The sequence below is a fragment of the Pipistrellus hanaki genome, assembly GCF_964339955.1.
Source record: "Pipistrellus hanaki genome assembly, chromosome: 5".
Lineage (NCBI taxonomy): Eukaryota > Metazoa > Chordata > Mammalia > Chiroptera > Vespertilionidae > Pipistrellus > Pipistrellus hanaki.
In genome coordinates this window covers 28,076,427-28,097,737 of record NC_140507.1, presented here as the reverse complement: position 1 = coordinate 28,097,737, position 21,311 = coordinate 28,076,427, and the positions used below count along the sequence as shown (strand labels likewise).

Sequence of the window (21,311 nt, the reverse complement as noted above, 5' to 3'; positions counted from 1 at the left end):
ATGGGGTTCAACAGGGCAATAAATGAATACCAATGATAACAGCAACTACCATTTACTGAGTACTTCCCTCTGTGCCAGAAAAACTTGACTAGGTGCTTTCTACATCTTTTCTCATTTGATCTTCACAACAATTCCATGAGGCATAAATACTATTGTACTCCTTTTGCACCAAAAAGAAAAATTATTTCTAAAGAAATGTGACACACTCAAGGTCACACAGTTTATGAAGTAGATTTACTGCAAGATCTCTGTTACTCCAAAGCCCATGTTTTCAATTAGTGGCCTTTAAAGGTAGAGTTATTTTCATACCCTTATGGCAAAGAAAGAAAATTGTTCATTAAAAATCTCGTGGCTGAAAATGTTTAATGCTTAAAAATAGCCCCAATTAAGCTTCATCGGGTTAAGTGTGGAACAAGCCCCACATTCAGGATTCCACCAGTCTCTGGAGGTTTGACATGTGATACTGGACCAGTCACTCAGCTTCTCTGACCCTGAGTTTCTCAGGGAACTTGTAAAACAAGACCAATTCCCCGCTTCTCCCCTACCTCAAAGCATTCCACAGGGTCAATTACCCGTACTGAGATAATAAGGCCGATATCCAAGGATGAACCTATTGGCCAAAAGTTTTAAATCTCCTCTCTAACCAATTTGCTTTTTAATTATCAGAGCTTCCCACAAAAGTAATCAACTAATCAGTAAATTATTATCCAGGACCTGCTATACACGCAGGCACAGAGCAGTCACTGAGGACTTTTCCGAGGTATAGGCACCATCCTTGTCCTTGAGGACCTGTCTCCAAACTTGGGGAGTTATCAGATATAAAAAACAAAAACACAAAAATTCTGGTGGCTGGATCTATTGTTCAGTGCCCAACTATGAGATACCTAGAGATACTGGAATTCATAAGAGCATTACTGGGACCAGAAAAGCTGAGGTTTCCCGGATAGAGTGGGATTTTAAAACTTCTTGAGAAAAGGAAAGGGAAAGTATTCTAGGCAAAAGTAATGCCTGAAGGTAAGGATCTGAGTCTGGATGGAATACAGGATGAGCAATCACAAGAGACACCAATAGATCCCTTGGGCATACGGTGAGCAATAGAAATGGAGACTGGAACCAGGTTTCAGAAGACAAATGCCTGGCATGGTAAGTCGGTCCTGGAGTAGAAACAAAATATAATGAGCTGAATGACCTGAAGAATGTTGGAAGATGCTCAGTTTGTATTTCTCGCTACTCTCTGTCTCCAGTACGGGAAAAGCACAAGAACATATGCAAAAACCAGGTGTTATAAAGCAAATGACATCAGCCATGCCGGCTGAAAGGCACTGAATATTGAAGTACAAGAGAGTTCCTTGAGGGCACGAACCCCTTACATTTCCTAATACAATCCTGGGACACATTAGGTGCCCAAACATGCTTGGGAAGCAGTCCTGTGATCTGCTGCTGCTAGTTTCAGGTGGACCTTTCAGCCCATTATACCGTGAGTCAAGAAAAGAGGCCTGGTCCAGAACCCCTAACCTCCATTCACATCACCGCACCCTACTGCTGGATACCATACAATGGAAAGGTAAAGACACTGCCACCTGGGCCCCAAGTGTAGGAAACAGGCTACATGGAGTCCAACACGATGCTTCTGCTGCAAAAAGCATCCAGGGATAGATCAGCAGCATACTCCGTCCAAAAAGTCCCAGACTCGTGAAGTCACATCAAGAAACACAGTCCTGCCCTGGCAGATGTGGCTCAGTGATTGGAACTCCAGCCATGTACTGAAGGGTCATGGGTTCAATTCCCAGTCAAAGGCATGTACCTGGGTTGGAGGTTCAAATCCCAGCCCTGGTTGGGGACCGTGCAAGAGGCAACTAATCAATGTATCTCTCTCATATTAATGTTTCTCTCTCCCTCCCTTTTTTCCTCCCTCACTCCCTCCCTCCCTCTGTCTTCCTCCCCTCCCTCTCTCCCTTCACTGTCTCCAAAAATCAATGGGAAAAATATTCTCAGGTGAGGATTAACAAAAAAAAACAAAAAAAAAAAACAGAGACAGACAGAGAGAGAGAGAGAGAGAGAGAGAGAGAGAGAGAGAAGAAGAAGAAGAAGAAGAAGAAGAAGAAGAAGAAGAAGAAGAAGAAGAAAAGAAAAGAGAAGAGAAGAGAAAAAGAACAAGAACCCCTGAGGCCTGTTCAGAAAAGAGGACACCCAGCAATCCTGTCAGGCCTGATGAGGTCTAGAGATGTTTAATGACATCACTCTGCACCTTGAGGTACAAGAGTTGGGGCAATCTTGTACCTCAAGGAAGTGCACAGGAAGTGTTTACTCTCCAGACAGTGTGGGTTTAATTAAACCTGTTATCATTTAACCAGCAGCTTACCATCTGCATCAAACTGGCAACTCAAAGCAGCAGCCCTCCCTCAGTGGTGCACTTGCATGGCCTGACCCCTCCCTGCTGCCGTCTCACCTAGAGGAAAATGACAAGCCTTGTTCTCCACCAGCTGCAGATGCACAGAAAGAGGCTGGCACAACGAGATGTTCTGGCACACAGAGGAATGACCCGCCGTGCACTGCACTGGGCACCTTCACAGTGAAAGAGTCAGATCCCCAGATAATAGTTTAAAATTTACAAACATGTGCTTGCCAGGAAATAAACCCTTACTAGTTAGATCCTGCTCGACAAATTGCTGATTCCTATTTCATAAGAAACCCCTGGTGAAAGAAGCAAGGAACTGTTCCTCTTAAGAACACACCTTCCAGTATCATTTATAAACTTTTCAATGCAAATGAAAGTCAGATCAGAGTGAGTGTCATCTGATAGGTTTCTCTCCTTACCTGAATTTGTGTTCGTATACAGGCACACAGGCAGGCAGGCAGGCAGGCAGACAAGCTCTCTCGCTCTCTCTGCTCTCGCTCTCTCTCTCTCTCTCTCTCACACACACACACACACACACACACACACTTTCTGGAACGACATTACCATAACATGGTTGCTGAAGATTTGAGCATGTAAGTGTAAAAATGCAATCACTCTATGTCTGGCCAGCCCTGCTATCACATTAAAAAAATAAAAAACACCGCGGGGAAAGTGGCCAGAAAAGGGAAATGCCATGAGAAAGGCAATCCTGATCCAGCCCATGCTGAAACTATTCCCAAACACCAGCCAGGAAGTCCTCTCTCAGGGTGCTCCGCTGCCCAGCAAATCCAGACCTGCCTTTATGGAAGCTAATCTCTGGAGAAAGGGCTTCCCTGCTCTATCCGGCCTCCCGCTGGGATCCATCAATGGCCAGGTCTTCCTTCCGACCCTGCCTAGCTAATGCAAACACAAAAGCTGGTGGCTGCCGCACGAGCACACGTTCACTTACACACACACACCACACACTTGCACATACATACCTTTCAGCCTCCATTGTGCGAGGCCCAGCGGGGGTGGCAGCTGCTGAATTGTGCATGCACCCAGAGATCCTAGCTCTGTTATCAGTTCTCGCAGCCAGCCAGCAGATCTGATCAGCAACAGTGATTCAGCATGGCTGCAAATGAAACCTCCTCCCTCTCGATCCTCCTTCCTCTGACTTACTAGCGGCAGCTTCTACCGCAGAAGCAGCAGCAACAGAAAATGTCTTACCCAGAGCTCCCTGCAGTCCTTTCAGCAGCTAAAAGCAGCAACCCACTTGCTCCCCCTCCCCCGCAGGCTTGCCGCTCCTCCGTCTCCTAGGAACAGCGTAGCTCCAGCAACCCAACTGCGGTGCCACCTTCCCCACTGCCTCCACATCTGCCCAGGCATCCCCAGCCCAGGCGACCTGCCCACCCCAAGGACTCGCGTCTTATCTGCCTAGACTGCAACGACTCGGGCAGTTATTCACAAGCCCAAGAAATACCGGCCCCCACCCACTCCCCTGCCCCCATAAGCTACGAGTCTGGCAGCCCGGCCAGATTGCTGGAATGAGGAGGCCCCTCCCTCTGAGGCTTGCAGTGGAGTTTATCCACCTGGGGAAATTGACTTGTAGGTCACAGCTCATGTTCCAATTCCTTCTCCTAAAACCTACGGTAGCTCTGGGAGTCTGATAGATAAGGAATAGTTAGTGGGAGAGAGCCTGATAGAATCGAGAAGAATGCACAGAGAAATTAGGAAAGGAAACTGGCAGATATATAGGTGAAAATGAAACAAACCCCATTTTACTGCAAGAGGCCAAATTTCATAGCACAAACCTAAAATAGCTTCCCAGAGTCTGTCGTATTGAAATTTGACTAAGCTGTGTCTCCCACTGACTCCCCACCTCCAGCATAAGCATCTCACACCCTTGTTCACTCCAGCTGTTGGGACTCACTGACTAAACTCTAAAACATAATCTTGGGGAGGCAGGAGGCCAGTCTGTGTCCTAGCCACAGCCTAGAGGCTTAGAGGTAACTAAGGCAGCCACTGATGATTGACTCTGCACAAAAATGGGTTTAGAAGCTTCCCTGATGCCTCAGGAAATCACACATGGGCATCTCTATTCTGGACACCCCTTCCCCATGTCACACCTGTTCTTCTCAGGATCCGCAAGACCACTAGCTATCTGAGTGACTTTCAGCAAGTCTTTTCTTCACTGTGGACCTCAGTCTCTCATCTCAGAATGAGACCAGACAATCTCAAGAGTCCCTTTCACCTCTAAAATCACAATAAGTGTAAAAAATGTCTTAATGTTCTATTTTTTTTTTTTCCTCATTAGAGTAACCCATGAGATTATTTTAAGGAGAAAATCTTATTGGACTCTAATTTTTTGTAGGATGCTCCAGGAAAAGTATGAGAGATGCTCAATAAATCTATTATTGTTATAATTTAGGCATTTTTTCACTGCTAAAAGCTTAAAACCAAGGCAGGAGGGAGGGGCATTGAGGTAATACAAACGAAGAGTAACTTAAACTTAATTTAGTCTGTTGAACTCAAACTGGCTAGGATGTTATTTTCAAAGGTTATCTCTGATATGTCAGGGCCTTCTTAGATTAGGCCATAACCCAAATTCATTCTTTCTCAAATAAGAAGAAACCTAGTTGGTCTTATTTACACCCATCAGCCCTGTTTCACCACTTCGTCTCACAACACTCCTCTCATCTTTTGCCCGTATGTCTCTTCCTCCTCTAATCAGTCTTATGGCTCTACTCCAGATATTTCCTCTTGAAGTAAAGCACACAGACCAGGAGTAGCTAGCATCACAAATAAGGAAACTGAAGTGCAGACATCCACCAGGAAGACAAATGGGTGATTCATAAAAATAAAAATAAAAAGATATGAAAATAAGAGGAGTCTCTCTTTTACAACTTCATGCCCTCATTCACAACTTCACCATTCAGGAAAAGAGGGAAACATCACATCTAACAAACCAGAGAGAAATAAAGAAAAGAAAAGAAAAGAAAAGAAAAGAAAAGAAAAGAAAAGAGAAGAGAAGAGAAGAGAAGAGAAGAGAAGAGAAGAAAAGAAAAGAAAAGAAAAGAAAAGAAAAGAAAAGAAAAGAAAAGAAAAGAAAAAGGCCAGGAAAGGAAATATACAAGGGCTGAACATATTCATGTTTCAATATTACAGCTATTGAGGGGCAGTTTAAAACTTGACAGAATTTTCTTTGCAATCCACTTTTGCCATGCTAACTCACTACAATGTATGTGTTGAAACCATACCACTACCATCTACACCGCTCACTCTATCTACAAGAAGTACACAGGACACACACAATTCTGAGAAGGCAATCAAGAAAAAACTATCTAGTAAAACCAGGGCCAAAGCTAAGTCAAGAATTAGTCTCCAGACTGCTGGCACAAAGTTCCTGCCCTAATCGTCTCCAGTGTGGGCTAGGGTTTACATTTTCTACCTCATTATCCAAATGTTTTCTGGGCCACAACCTGAACCTGTTTGCTCCAGGGTAGCCTTCCGGAATGGACTTCGGATTAAGAAAAGTTGCTAATGAATTCCTGCAGTGGAGGAAAGATAAAAGCACCAAAGTAGTGTCTGCCTAAAGGAAGAGGCCTCGCAATAGTGCCTTACCCCTTTCTCAGCTCACCTTCCCATAGTCAAGCCTCCTCCCCCGGCTTACCAATAGTGGCCTCACCTTTCCATCCAAAGCAGCTTTGCTCAGGATCCTTCAGCTCTATGCAGCTCAGGAAGAACCATGTTAGAAGAAATTTTGTTGTTGTGGATTTGGTCTAGAAAGTTCTCTGCTATACACTCTATCTCACCACAAGTAGTCAGTGCAGCATAGTTTATCTGGAGAGAATGAGAAGACCAAACATTCTTAAGTTTTTTAATTGAATGTATTTGGATGAAATTGGTTAATAAAATTATGTAGGTTTCGTGGGTACAATTCTATAACACATCATCTGCCTATTGTATTGTGTGTCCACCACCCCAAGTTAAGTCTTTCCATCAGGATTTATCCCCTCTTTACCCTCTTCTACCTCCCCACCCCATTCCCTCTGGTAATCACCATACTGTTGTTGTTTTTGAGGTTTTTTGTTGTGTGTTTGTTTGTTTGTTTTTGCTTAATCCCTTCACCTTTCCACCCAGTCCTCCAATCCCTCCCCTCTGACGGCTGTCAATTTGTTATCTATGAGTCTGTTTCTCTTTTGATTGTTAGTTCATTTTATTCAGTAAATTCTACATATAAGTGAAATCATATAGTTGTCTTTTTCTGGCTGGCTTATTTCACTTAGCATAATACTCTCCTGGTCTCATTCTTCCTTTTAAGTATATTTTCTTCTTCTTTTTTTGCTTTTATCTTTCTCCAGGACTTCAGTTCCCTACATGTGCAGGCACCTTAATGTGGTATAGTGATCCCACACCTAACTATGCAGCAGAACCAGCTGACAAATATTATAGGCATCAGAGAATCAAAAGGCACAAGAAACTTTTTTTTTAATTGAATAAATCTTTGTTGTTCAGATTATTATAATTGTTCCTCTTTTTTCCCCTATATCTTCCCTTCACCTGGTTCCCACCGCACCTTCTGCCCTTACCTCCTCCCCCACTCCCTGCCCACTGTCCTCAACTAAAGTGTACGATTTTTGTCCAGTCTCTGGACACCCCGACACCCCCTACAACCGTTTCCTCCCGAGAATTGTCAATCCACTCCCTTTCTATAGCCATGATTCTATTATATTCACTAATTTATTCTGTTTATCAGATTTTTTTATTCACCTGATTCTTATTTTTATTATTTATTTATTTATGTTTGTTTGTTTATTTATTTAATAAAAAGATTGTGTTTTATTTGGGGCAACTTTGAAAGCAGAAACTGAGGAAGATCAGGACAGCTCAACCACTGTTGGCCACTTCCTGTGCAGCCATCTTGGATCCTCCCCCTCACCTGATTTTTAGATTCATTGTGTTGATAGATATGTATTTGTATACATACGTACCTGGAACCTCAACAGATGTCCAGGTGAGGTATCAGACCGCCCCCAGGGGCCCAGATGGCCCTCCCTGAACCCAGACCTCCATCCAGGACTCAGACCTACCTATTTGTCACAGACCGTTATGGGTGAGGACCAGAAGGGCATTCCAGGGAACCCTACTGGAAGCCAGTGCCTGTTCCCTTGATTGGAATCTAAATATCCAGGATAGTCCTGGCCACCATTTCATTATCCCAGGCTTGCACTTGCCCCAAACCTCCCACCTGGGTCCATAGTGCCCCCTGGCCACACCTTGCTCGAGCACCCAGACCTATATCAGGGCTCAGACCTATATCCGGGTCCCAGACCTTGATGATGGCGGGGCCGAGAGGCCAACCCTGGACCCAGGTAAAAAACCTCGAACACAAACTTGTAACCGGGAACTAGATCTCTATGTGTAACCCCAACAACCATTCCATAACGCAGATGTTCAGGTGAGGTACCAGACTGACCCTGGGGCTCATCCTTCTCTCTGGGCCCGAACTGCCCTCAGACAGCCAGATCTCCATCGGGGTCCAAGACTATCATGGCAGGTCCGAGAAGCTCAGGTCTGAAACACAGAATCCAGTCTTATATCAGGGGTATAGTTCTCCATTTGTGAGAACACCATTCGATAACCCAGATGTCCAAGTGAGATACCAGGCCAGACCCTGAGCCCAGAAGTCCCTTCGTGGCTCGAACTGCCTTCCCAGGACCCAGACCTCCATCAGGGACTCAGAACCTACAATCAGGTCCTAGACCATTATTGGTGAGGATCACAAGGCCATTCCGGGGACACAGACTTGAACCCACTGCCTATTCCTTTATTGGAATTTAAATATCTAGGCAATTCTTGACGACCAATTCATAATCCCAATGTCTTGCCCTTTACCCAAAACTCCTTTGTGGGCACATAGCGCCCCCTAGTGACCACACGTCTCTCCCGGCACCCAGACCTATATCCTGGTCCAAGACCTACATCCCAGTTCCAGATCTTCATGGCGGGGGCCAAGAAGGCCAACCCGGGGCCCAGGTTACAAACACTGAACACTGATGTATCAGGAGACTAGATCTCAATGCGAAATGCAAACTAACCCAGATTTCCAGGTGAGGTACCAGACCACCCCCTGGGCCTTAGTCCTCCCTCCCGGGCTTGAACTGCCCTCACAGGACCCAGACCTCCATCCAGGGATCAGAACTACATCCGGGACCCAGACTATCATGGCGGGGCCAAGAAGATTATTTCGGGGCCCAGGTCTCAAACACAGAATCCAGACTTGTATCAGGGGTGTACTTCTCAATTTGTAACCCAGACCACCATTTCCATAACCCAGAAGTCCCGGTGAGATACCAGACCACCCCCAGGAGCCCAGATGTCCCTCCCTGGCCCCAAAGGCCCTCCCAGGACCCAACTTCCATCCGGGGCTCAGACCTACATCCTGGTCACAGACCATTATGGCGAGGGCCAGAAGGCCATACCTGGGAAACATACTGGAAGCCAGTGACCACACCTTCCTCGAGCACTCAGACCTATATCCAGGGCTCAGACATTCATGGTGGGGCCGAGAAGGCCAACCTGGAGCCCAGGCCACAAACCTCGAACATAGAGTTGTATCAAGAGACTAGATCTCTATGCGTAACCCCAACAACCATTCCATAACCCAGATGTTAAAAAATTTTTATTAAGACTTAACATAAGACTGGTGCAGCTCCATCTGAACAAAAATAAATGTGAGAAAACTGAGGTTCTTAGAGTAATATGACCAATCCATGTGCCTCTCTCACATCAATGTTTCTCTCCCTCCTCTGCCCCGCTTGCTTGCTTCTCTGCAGCTTCGCTCCTTTCTGCAGTGCTTGGCTTCTTTCTACGTGTCTTCAGTCTTCACTCTGGCCTGGGTATGCAAATTAACCACCATCTTAGTTGGGGCAATTTGCATACTCACCCTGATTGGCTGGTGGTTGTGGCTTGTGGGTGTAGCGAAGGTATGGTTAATTTGCATGTTTCTCTTTTATTGGAGAGGATAATTTTTATTGTGTAGAATACACATAAAATTTACTATTTTAATTATTTTTAAGTGCACAAAGAAGTGACATTAAGTACATTAACAATGTTGTGCACCATCACCATATCCATCTCCAGAATATTTTCATCATCCCCAAAGAATAGTAAATAGTAATTAAATAGTAATTTTTCATTCTCCCCTCTTCCAAACCCCTGGTAACCTCTAATTCTACTTTCTGTCTCTATGAACTTGCCTAAGTACCTCGTGTAAGGACAATCATACAATATTTGTCATTTTTTGGTGTCAGGCCTATTTCACTAAGCATTATGTTTTGTTTTTATTTTTTATTTCAGAGAGGAAAGGAGAGGGAGAGAGAGACTGAAACATCAATGATGTGAGAGAATCATTAATTGGCTGCCTTCTGCACACCCCCTACTGGGGATCAAGCCCGCCAAGTGCCCATGACCAGAATCAAACCCTGGACCCTTCAGTCCGCAGGCCAATGCTCTATCCCCTGAGCCAAACCGGCTAGGGCATAGCCTAATGTTTTTAAGGTTCATCCGCGTTGTAGCGTGTATCAAAATTTCATTTTTTTCCCACTAATCATCCAAGAGATGTCTTTTATTTTTTAATACTTCTACTTTATTTATACAACTTCCAGTGAGTGATGATGACCAATGCAGGTTCCTTTGGGAAGTCCCTGTTTCTAGTAGAGTTTGGGAGAAATCTAAGCCCAGTGGGACGAGGATCAAAAGCACCTCAATTCCCATTACTTACCTTGAGTAATGTTAACTTGCTGACTTCTAGTCAGACTCACTTTCTCTACTGCCAATGTCGGCAATGAATTTAGACCTGACCAATCTCAAATTTTAAAATATTATTTTAAGGAGGGGGGGAGGGGAGGGAGGGAGAGAGAGCGCGCAATTGTCTCCCATCATGTCCTGACATAGGTATGTGCCCTGATCAGGAATCGGACCTGTGATTTTCTGGTGCACGAGACAATGCTCTAACCAATTGAGCCCCACCGGCCAGGGCCAACCTCAATTTTTATGAATATGAGTAGAGTGCCTGCCGCCCTTCTCACATTCCGTAAGGCTTTTCATCCCCAAAGGTCTACACATTGGCAATGAAATTTAATTTTTTGTGGCTGAATAATATTCCATTGTATGTATATATCACATTTTGTTTATCCAGCCATCTGTTGATAGAAAACATTTTTTTATACTTTACCTTTTCACAGAGCACAATTTAGTAAACATTTCCCTGATGTTTGACATTTACAGGTTCCAATCTCTTGCTACAGATAATGTTATGATTGCCTTTGTGCAAACTCTGTTTTCCTTTTATTAAATTGTGTTTTTTGGGTTAAATTCCTAGTACTCAAGTCCTAGAGTCAAAGGATATGAATACTTTATTGATTCGCACTAAATAGATTCATATTTATCCTCCTCGTTCATCATCTTTCCCAGCCTGATGATGAAATTAGTATCTGTAATTTGATATAAAAGTATAAAACTTTGATTAGAATCAATTGGAAGGTACAAACAATTCCACCAATTGAAAATAAAAGCTTCAAGTTCATGGATATATGGACCGAGAGATTTGAGGGGAACTTTCTGTGACTCTGATGTTAGGAGTAAAGAAATTGAGATGTCAAATGGGCATTTTAGTCACAATCTCTCTTCTATGTAACCCAAGTCTCATCTTCTCTGTACCAAACTCTATTACAAGAGTTTGGCTCAGTGGATAGAGCGTCAGCCCAAGGACCTCAATTGCAGGCTCAATCCCCAGCCCTGGTTGGGACATGTGTGGGAGGCAACCAATAAATGTGGCTCTCTCGCATCAATGTTTCTCTTTTATGACAGCAAAGATGGACCTGAGGATTATTTTGCTAAGTGAAATAAGCTAGTCAGAAAAATGCAAATATCATATGATTTCACTTGTATGTGGAATGAACAAATTTTTTTTAAAAAAGAGACTCATAGATACAAAGAATAGACAGCTGTCAGAGGGAAGGGGATTAGGGACTAGCTAAAAAAGGTGAAGGGATTAAGAAAAAAACAATAACTCATAGATACAGACAACAGTATGGTGATTACCAGAGGGAAAGGGAGGTAGGAGAGGGCCAAGGGGTATAAATGGTGATGGAAGGAGACTTCACTTTGGGTGGTGAACACACTAGAATATATAAGTGATGTGTTGTAGAACTGTACATTTGAAACAATTTTATTAATCAATGTCACCCCAATAAATTCATAATAAATAAATATCAGCTCCATTGACGGCAGGGACTTTTTAAATATACGTTCATGTTTTATATATGTTTTTATATATGTTTTAAAATGTGTTTTTATTGACTTTAGAGAGAGAAGGAGATGGAGAAACATTGATATAAGGGAGAAACATAAATCAGCTGCCTCCCATACACACCCCGACCAGGTGGCCAGGGCACTGCTCTATTTCCAGCTGAATCATCAAGCATAAGAGTCATAAACTTAACCTGACATCATAGGAAAACAGGGAGACAATTTCAAATGAGAAAATTTATGATAGGTGAGGAGAGTAACATAGTGCAAATAGGTCTTTTTTTTATTATTAAAAGCAGAGGATAGCCAAAACCGGTTTGGCTCAATGGATAGAGTGTCGGTCTGCGGACTGAAGAGTCCCAGGTTAGATTCCAGTCAAGGGCATGTACATTGGTTGCGGGCACATCTCCGGTGGGGGGTGTGCAGGAGGCAGCTGGTCGATGTTTTTCTCTCAATGGATGTTTCTAGCTCTCTATCCCTCTCCCTTCCTCTCTGTGAAAAATCAATAATATATATATATATATATATATATATATATATATATATATATATATATATATAATTTTTTTAAAGCAGAGGATATATATATATATTAAATATATTTCTTTAATGATTTCAGAGAGGAAGGGATGAGAGAAACATCAATGATGAGAGCGAATCACTGAACGGCTGCCTCCTGCATGCCCCCTACTGGGGATCAAGCCCAAAACCCAGGCATGTGCCCTTGGCCTGAATTGAACCTGGGACCCTTTAGTCTGAAGGCTGATGCTCTATCCACTGAGTCAAGCTGGCTAGGGTGAAAATAGGTCTTCTTCAGGCATGGTGGTGCCTGGGAGATCAAGTCATTAGAAAATTGTGGAGGGGATTAAAATTTTTTGCACTGAAGAGATGATAACTTTTGGCACATTCAAAAGGATTGCTGAAATCTTAATAAAAGTAACTATTTACAAGAGTGTGGGCACAGTCAAGGAAACACTGTTTGGAGAACCATCTGGGGGCCAGCAACAGGGAGCCTAAAGTAGCAAAAGGGAGTAGTTACCAAAAGACAGAGCTGTGACAGCCACTGGAGCAAAAATGTGGCCACTGATAACCTGTTTGCTGAATATATTTGGGGACAGGAAACAAATACCTTGATGTTACCTTTCTCCCTCTCCAAATCTCCTGCTAGTTGCTCCCACTGTCCAAACCCAAAATGAAGCCAGAGAAAATAGTGCCCAGTTATTAACACAGAGCAAGGAATAGGAAAGTGGAGAATAGCTCAGGAAGAAAAAAGATAATCTTCATCATAGAAACCACTTTGTAAAGCTATCTCCAAAAGAAATAATGCTTTGGACCTGGCCGGGTGACCCAGTTGGAGCATCATCCCACGAAACAAAAGGCGGCAGGTTCAATCCCGGTCAGGGCACAGACCTAGGTTTGGTTCAATGCCCAGTTGGGGTATGTACTGAAGGCAACTGATCAATATTTCTCTCTCACATCCATGTCTCTCTCTCTCAAAATCAATAAACATATTCTTGGATGAGGATTTAAAGAAACAATGCTTCAATGTGCTTACCAGCATTGTCAACTATGTCCAAACTTCCTTCTAAATCTCTTCCCATTCTCCATGGCATCCCCTTCCTTCTGTTCACACAATAATTGATTCAACTCCTCCTCCTCTATTCCCCACATATCCAATCATTTGCCAATTATACTTTCACAGCTTCCCTCAAATTCCCTTTCAGTCCATTTCCAGTTCTGCCTGTTTGTACATGCTTTCATTTTCTTACTGGTTAATATCAGTTGTTAGTTTAACTTAGCCGTCTTGCCACCTAAAACATTCAAATGACACCTATGCTACTGGATTAATCTTTCTAAATTAGTTTCACTACCACTATTGTTGCTCAAAAACCTTTAGTGACACCTGCTATAGCTCAGTGGTTGAGCATTGACCTATGAACCAGGAGGTTATGATTCAATTCCCCCGTCAGTGCTCACGCTCAGGTTGTGGGCTTGTTCTCCTGGGGTGGGAATGGGGGCGGGGGTAGAGGGAGGGGAGATGGTGCAGGAAGCAGCCAATCATCGTTGATGTTTCTATCTCTCCCTCTCCCTTCTTCTCTGAAATCAATAAAAATATATTTTAAAAAGAAACTTGAAAAAACCCTTTAGTGACTTCCACTGCCTGCCAGATTAGCGTACTACTCAAAGACTTAAGTATGCAGTTTCAGCTTTTCCCAATTTATTTCCCACAACTCTCCTTTAACTTTAGTACAGATTAGCCACTTGTATTTGGAAGCAAATGAAGGTTACTGGAAAGTGTACACCATTGAAATTGGTCAGACTTGGATTCTCCTCCCCAGCTCAATCACGTCACCAGCAAGTGGCCTTGGGAAAGTTACCTCCCCTTTCTGAGATAAGCTTCGGGTACCTAATCTATGAAAAGAGGATTACTGAATGGAACCAATGAGAACATTTGTAAATGTACTTAGGAGTGTTTAGCACATAGGAGACATACTTCTCTGTACATATTCCATGTCTCTGCCTTTTTGTCCATCTACTTAAAATTACCTCTTCCCCACCCCCCTTTTTGTGGCCAATTTTTTTAGGTCAAATGCTCTATCTATCCACAGTGCTTCTCTTAATCTTTCTTACTACCTGGAAGTCACCAGTCCTCAACCTTCACATTATTTTTATCTTCCTTATAGTAGCAAGTACTTAAACACAGAGAGCTAAATGGTTGATATCTCCACTAAAGTTGAAGCAGTAGAGGTATGGTGTCCCCACATCCAAGCTAACCCAGCAAGTCTTCAGGGTTTAGTAAAGCTTAGATTAAAAACCAAATCTCAGTTACTAAGACTGCTATATGGACTACATATGCTTATATCACTACTCTTTTCAAGAGTTATTCAAATACTATGTGATGGGATGAGGATGAGGTGTGCTAGTCAATCACACCTCTTATTGGAGGTTCTAATATTAGCAATACTATGCATCAGTGACAATAGTAAGACCTTTTACTTTAAATGAATTTTCACTGAATCTGTTCAACCCTGTGACACAGACATTATTAGTAGTCTCTCCTTTTTAAAGAAAGAAAACAGATTCAGGCTAATTTGTTCAAGATTATAGAGCTAGAAAGTGACAGGGTCAGGAATGGAACCTGGTCCTTTTTTTTTTTTAATCCTCAACCAATAACATTCATTGATTTTAAAGAGGAAGGGAGAGAGAAACAGCAATTGGTAGCTTCCCATATGTGCCCCAACCAAGGATCAAACCCACAACCTAAGTATGTTCCCTGACTAGGAGCCAAACCCATAACCTTTCCCTATATGGGACAAGGCTCCAATTGAGCCACACCACCACACCGGTCAAGGTGGAACTTGGTCTATTGATGCTAAGATGTATGTCCTTAAGAATTATAAAATATTAAATCAGATGCCTACTCTGAGGCAAATTTCTTCACAATATATGCGTCAAAGAAAAAAAAATGCATCATTTATGTTAACTGAACAAGTAATCAGAAAATGTACACTAAACAACAAGACTAACTCTAATTTGTCTGCATGATGTGACAATATGAGATGGTGCTACAACGCTGAAAAAGAATGGATACATAATTTCAAAAGAAATAGAATCCCAACCAGAATGCAAGCTATTTTAAGACAGGAACCCACTGCTATGTATGTCTGGATCCCAGATGTGTTTTGCAAAAAGAAGGTAATCAATACCTGATAAAATAGATGGTAACCACTGGGAAATAGGCATACTATTTAAACGGTATAAGTTCATATCAGAGAATTTTAGAGCAGGATATGGACACAAACCTATTTCAGGTATTTTTTTTTTTAAGCAAACCATATAAAATGGTAGAAAAATTAATGGAGCCAAAGAAAATCTGCTTGAGTAGAAAAGAAAGCACACAACTATGAGTAGAATGCCTGGCAAAGTATCTTTTTAAATCCTTTCCCTCTCTGAATATTCAAATCTTCCAGCTCCAGTGCAAGTAAAAAAGTAGGTGGAAGCAGTACATGACTCAATTTCCTTTCTAGCCGTCCAACTTTGGGATTCCTTTTTATTTGGGGGTTGGGGGTCCTTTTTAAAAGCAGTTTTCAATTATTTCCTTTTTCAGATAAATGTTTTATCTGCAACATTTATATTATAATTTAGGCAGGATTCATTCACCCAAAGCCAGTTCCAATGCCAAAGACTAATTTTCCAAAACCAGTTGTGTGCTTCTCTTTGAAATGAATAATAAATTCTATTTCCCAAGTAAGACACTTCCACACATATTTAGTAAAAAACTAAATTTAAGCATCAAGAACATTCATAATGTGCTAAATTCAAATTAACTTGAGGCTGATTCATGTCCACTAATTTTTCAAACTAACCCCACCTCCCCCAAAACTATACAACTGTTAACTTTATTTTTAAAATCCTCACCCAAGGATATTTTTCCACTGATTTCTTAGAGAACAAAAGAGGGAAAGACAGAAATACCAGTGTGAGAGAAACACATCGATGGGTTGCCTCCTGCACATGCCAACCAGGACCTGGACCAGGGAGGATCCTGCAACTAAGGTACATGACCTTGACCAGAATCGAACCAGGAACCCTTCAGTCCTTAGGGAGACTCCATCCACTGAGCCAACCCACCTAAGGCTATAAACTTTATTTTTAAAGTAAAATTTAGGACACATATAAACCTTTCAATTATAGCAAATGCAGTTACTTTTTCTTCAAAAACTGTGTTAATGATTGCAAAAGTTATTTCCTAACAAAACTGTATTTTAAGAAAAAATTTGTATTTTAAAGTCAGCTAATAAGTCAAAATATAGCAAAGACGTAAGACAATGCAAAGATGGTGAGCACAATGCTAACAGTGGCCTACTATATAATTAATATATTAGAGGCCCAGTGCATGAAGTTTGTGCTCAGGGGTCCCTAGGCCTGGCCAGCCTTCCTTCCCTGGCTGCCAGTTGGTGTCTCCCTTCCCCAGTTACCAGCCGGGGCCTGCCTTCATTCCACACTGCCTCCTGGTGGTCACATCTTAGGGAGTGATTGAACTCCTGGTCTCCTGGCCAGGCTCCCAAGGGGACACTTCATGTATTAGCCTTTTATATGTACATAGATAATGATTATCATTTTTCAATTTAGGATCTCAACTGATTAAGTTGTCTCCCTTAAGGTGATTTTTGTTAATACTTACCAAAAATCACGAATCATGAAATAAAGCAAAATAAAAATGGATGATGTACTTTTAAGGGTCTTTGTGATATAACAATTAAAAATAAAGGAGTCCAATACATTATGCTATGAACTTTGCCATAAGCTGTGGGATGAATGCCCTTCCATTCAAATTTCAAAGCTAGTCCTAATGTCTAACATCTTCCTTGACCCACATAGAAGGTCCCCACTATGGCTCATCTCTCTCTGACTGAAATGCCCACTCTATCACAATTCCTTAAATTCCACCACACCAACGAAACTGTGGGTGCCTTGTGAGCAAGGACTGCTCCTTATTGATTGTTTAGCTAGGTCATGCTCAATAAATTTTCAAGTATTCAAATCAGAGCTAATCTAAGGGTTCCTCTTAAAGGCTGTTACTGAATAATAACCAAATATGATGAAAAGAGTAACATTTTCAAATTAGAATTCAAGTGACTATAGTCTTCATGCACATAGGAAGTCCGAATAACTTAATTTACCAAGGTTAAATAGTAAGCTCTGAATTCACATTTCAATTGGATTATTGCCCAGCAAGGATCCAGAGCAAACCTTCCCCAGGATACACTTTCCGTTATTTTCTCCTCTTTAGCTTAAGTATTTGGTAAATCACTTAAAATTCAACTAAAGACGATTTCTATAGTAAAAATCCTCTATTAACACACAACTGAAATATGCTGTAAGTTTTAAGTAGGATAAACCAAAGAGCAATAAACAGCGTATTTATTGCTACAAAATAATCCCAAAACTCAATGTATATAGCACCTTCAGAATAAAGGGCACTTAGGCTTTTTATTGTTTGTTTGGTGTTTTGGTTTTGGTTTTGTTAATCCTTACCAGGGGATATTTTTCCAGTGATTTTTAGGGAAAAATAGTGGGAGAGGGAAAGATAGAAACATCAATGTGAGAGAAACACATCTATTCATTGCCTCCTACAGGAGTCCTGATCAGAGCCAGGGCCAGGGCCAGGGAGGAGCCTATACGTGCCCTTGATAGGATCAAACCCTGGACCCTTTGGTCCGCAGGCTGCTGACCAGACTGGCTAGGGCAGCCTTGTTTTTAAAAGATGAATTACTTATTTTTTAATCAAGTATTTCTCATAAGAAACTAAAACAAAAATCAGAAGAAAAAAAAGTCAAAGCAAAATTGGTATTTTAACTGTAAAATATCCAACAAATCCTTGCAGGGCCCTAGCAGATTTAAGAGGACTAGCTGGTTATCTATATAACCAATGTCTTTAGCCAGGCTCCTATACTTTTGTTCCTCTTTGACGTTATAAATGGCAAAACAAGACCTGCAGAAGTTTTAAATTATGAGAGGAAAAACTGGAAATGTGTTAATTAATAAATTATGGTATTGGTGCCAATAAAAAGATCTAGAAGTACGCAGAGATAACTTAATAGAGGTTATAGGGTACTGGGAGAAAACAAGGTTTTGTTTTTTACCTTACAATGTGCTTTTTAAATGCAAGCACAGATGCCCATTTCTTGTTCTCAATAGCTACATGATCTCACACAAATTATTTCAATTAGGTAAGCCTGTAGCTACTATGCAACATACAGATATTAGGATCTCATCATAGAATTATTCTAAGATAAATGAAATGATGCTTTGCAAAGTGCTTAACAGTGCAAAGCATATAGCCAACACAGTAAATAATGCTATCTAAGTCTTATGTGCAGACATCATATGGAAAAACTGGGAAGTATCTCTGCAGTAAAACCATTGGTGAATACAAAAAGGGAAGACAAAAGTCATTGACTGTGTTATCATATATAATCTGCTTTTACAATTTTCAGTAAAATGTTCTCATTGAATTTACCCTAAAGCTTTAAAAAATGAGTATGTACCTTTTTCTATATGTATACTGAGAACTGAAAAATACTTACACCAGACAACTGCTGCATTATCTAGCACATTTAACTCTGAAGTAGCTATTTCATCAACCAAGTATATATTTGATGATAATCACTGCATTATTCCTAGCAGCAATGGAAGAAAACTCTTATTCATCAATAAAGGAATGTTCTAAGTTGTGTTTTAACTATATTATGCAACAGTATACAGACATATATGGGAGAATACACATAAACTGGACTATATAAACTTATTTTTAAATTAACCTCAGTGCACACAAAAATATCTAGCTGGCCTGGCCAGGTGGCTGGTTGTGGGTTCAGAGTCAAAACACATACCTGTACTTAAGTTGTGGGTTCGAAGGGTATGTAAGGGGACAACTGATCACTGTTTTTCTCTCCCTTCCTCTCTAAAAAATAAAAACACATCTTTAGGTGAGGAGGATTAAAGATCTAGCTGAATATATGTATCTATTAACAAAAATTATCCTTGAGAAGGTTTGCTCACATAGATAGGATTTTTATTCACTTTAGTTTGGTTTATAAGCAGCTAATTCTAAGTTATTTTCAAAAATATACCAGAGCCCCAAGATTCAGTAAGATTTTTGGATTCCCTATTTCCTTGTAATGCTGGTATTTTCTGTGACTTTAAGTATAATCCAAATGTTATGCAACACTTTTGTAGCATATAGCAGAAAGTATATTTTTTAGCTTTATTATTTCATGGGACTTTTTAATTGGAAAAAAAATGTAATTTTTTTATATCCACTTTTAATAAAAAGTATGAGATAAAGGGACATTAAACTAACCTTTAGCTGAAACCGGTTTGGCTCAGTGGATAGAGCGTCAGCCTACAGACTGAAGGGTCCCAGGTTCAATTCCGGTCAAGGGCATGTACTTTGATTGCGGGTACATCCCCAGGGGGAGGCAGCTGATCGATGTTTCTAGCTCTCTATTCCTCTCCCTTCCTCTCTGTGAAAAATCAATAAAATATATATTTTTAAAAACATTAAAAAAATTAACCTTTAGTAAAATACTAAGAAGAGAAAAAAAGCCTAGTCCTCCCTTGGTTTAGAGATGATCTTCGTGGCTGTTTCAGAAGAAAACAAAATAGGGCATTTGAAACGGAAATAGAAGCAATTTTTCCTAGTGATCAAAATCTTCTCCGACTCAGAAAACTAGTTAAAATGGAAGAGACTTACCCAAAGTACAAATGCTGCTTTTTTGGGTAATATGCATAATGTCTAGATGCAGTTCTGTTCAAATCAACCCAACATCCAAACATGCATTTTCAATCAGCAAAAACACAGGCATTTTTAAATGCAAATTCCTAAATTTCAGAAAATTTAGCAGTTAAAAGTAAATAAGGCTACAAATTAAGTAATAACTAATTACTTCTGGTCTTTAAATAATCATAAATACCAAATTCTCAAGTATCCTCAATCTTTTAACCTTGCTTAAAAACAAAAATGTATGGTGAAATATTTCAATATGAAATCTTTTCCCAAATCACTAATTTATAGGAAACAATCCATTATCATTCTAATTTGATAGTTACCACTATGAATAATACCAAATGCAAGCTTAAAATTTGAAATTACTACCAATTTTTAAAGACCTTTTAAACCACTTTTAACTAATGACTACCACTGAATTTATACTAAAAATACTGTATACACAAGTTTTCCACAATAGGAAAACAAATTGTACTCAAAGAAATCAAAACATACAACTGGTTGCCCCTTCTCCCAATAAAAGTCCCACATGCCAAAAATGCTTGCATAAAAATTGACAAAAGGAATTCTGAAGAGTAAATACCAGTCAGAATTTGTAAAGGCACACACATGACAATATAGCTAACTATTAATATACCTTAAACAGAACACTAAGTCGCTTTCCTAGCAAACAGAAGTTACTTTAACATAATTCAATTTTAGAAGTCACTATATTGGAATTCAAAATGACAACAATCTTATCACTTTTGAAAACCCTCCAAAAGATGGTCTTTCCCAGAAAAAAATAGATCTTCCACTAAAACTGAGTAAAGATGAACAGTGACAATCGAAACAATTTAAGCATATCATTCTCTGTACCCTACAGAACTCTAAAACACTAGACCAAATAACTAAATAAAGCCCACATGTAGGGATTCACTGAAAGTGAAGAGAAAAAAAAACCACCCTGTAGAAACATTTGAGAGCAAAATACCTTGTGTTTGTTTACTCCATGTACAAAAACATCTATCCTATTTGCCATAGAAATACACTTAGATATTTATACCAAGTATCAGCTACCCTTTGTTAAAGTGACAACCGAACAGCCATAACCTATCTTAGCAATCTTGACCTTTCTTCCCCTTGAGAGTAGAGCACTGATAATTAAGGGGGGGAAATTTTGGCAAGCATCTTAAAAATATATATAGTGACAAGAACTAGAAGAGAAAAGGGGTCAGATGTTAAAATATCCTTTTAAGTCCAATAATCTCCTTCACAAAGCTTCTTAGCTGGGCTTTTGGCAGCAAAATTGAAGCCAAGTACTTTATAACATTAAATTAAATGTAC

General features: G+C 40.7%; 1 protein-coding gene across 5 annotated transcripts in view; it reads right to left on the bottom strand.

The window, feature by feature from the left end:
- Positions 1–21,311, bottom strand: part of KLHL3 (kelch like family member 3) — a 139,746-nt gene that overhangs the window by 95,679 nt on the left and 22,756 nt on the right. For 2 of the 5 annotated variants that reach the window (XM_084884531.1, XM_084884532.1), the window contains exon 1: positions 3,379–3,824. The exons of 1 other annotated variant lie outside the window; for it this stretch is intronic. In XM_084884531.1, the coding sequence (XP_084740657.1) occupies positions 3,379–3,434 (56 nt within the window). In that variant the 5' untranslated portion in view covers positions 3,435–3,824. Of the gene's footprint in view, positions 1–2,817; positions 2,868–3,378; positions 3,825–21,311 lie in introns of those variants that run through there. 2 more of the 5 variants (XM_084884536.1, XM_084884535.1) reach the window with 2 other exon arrangements.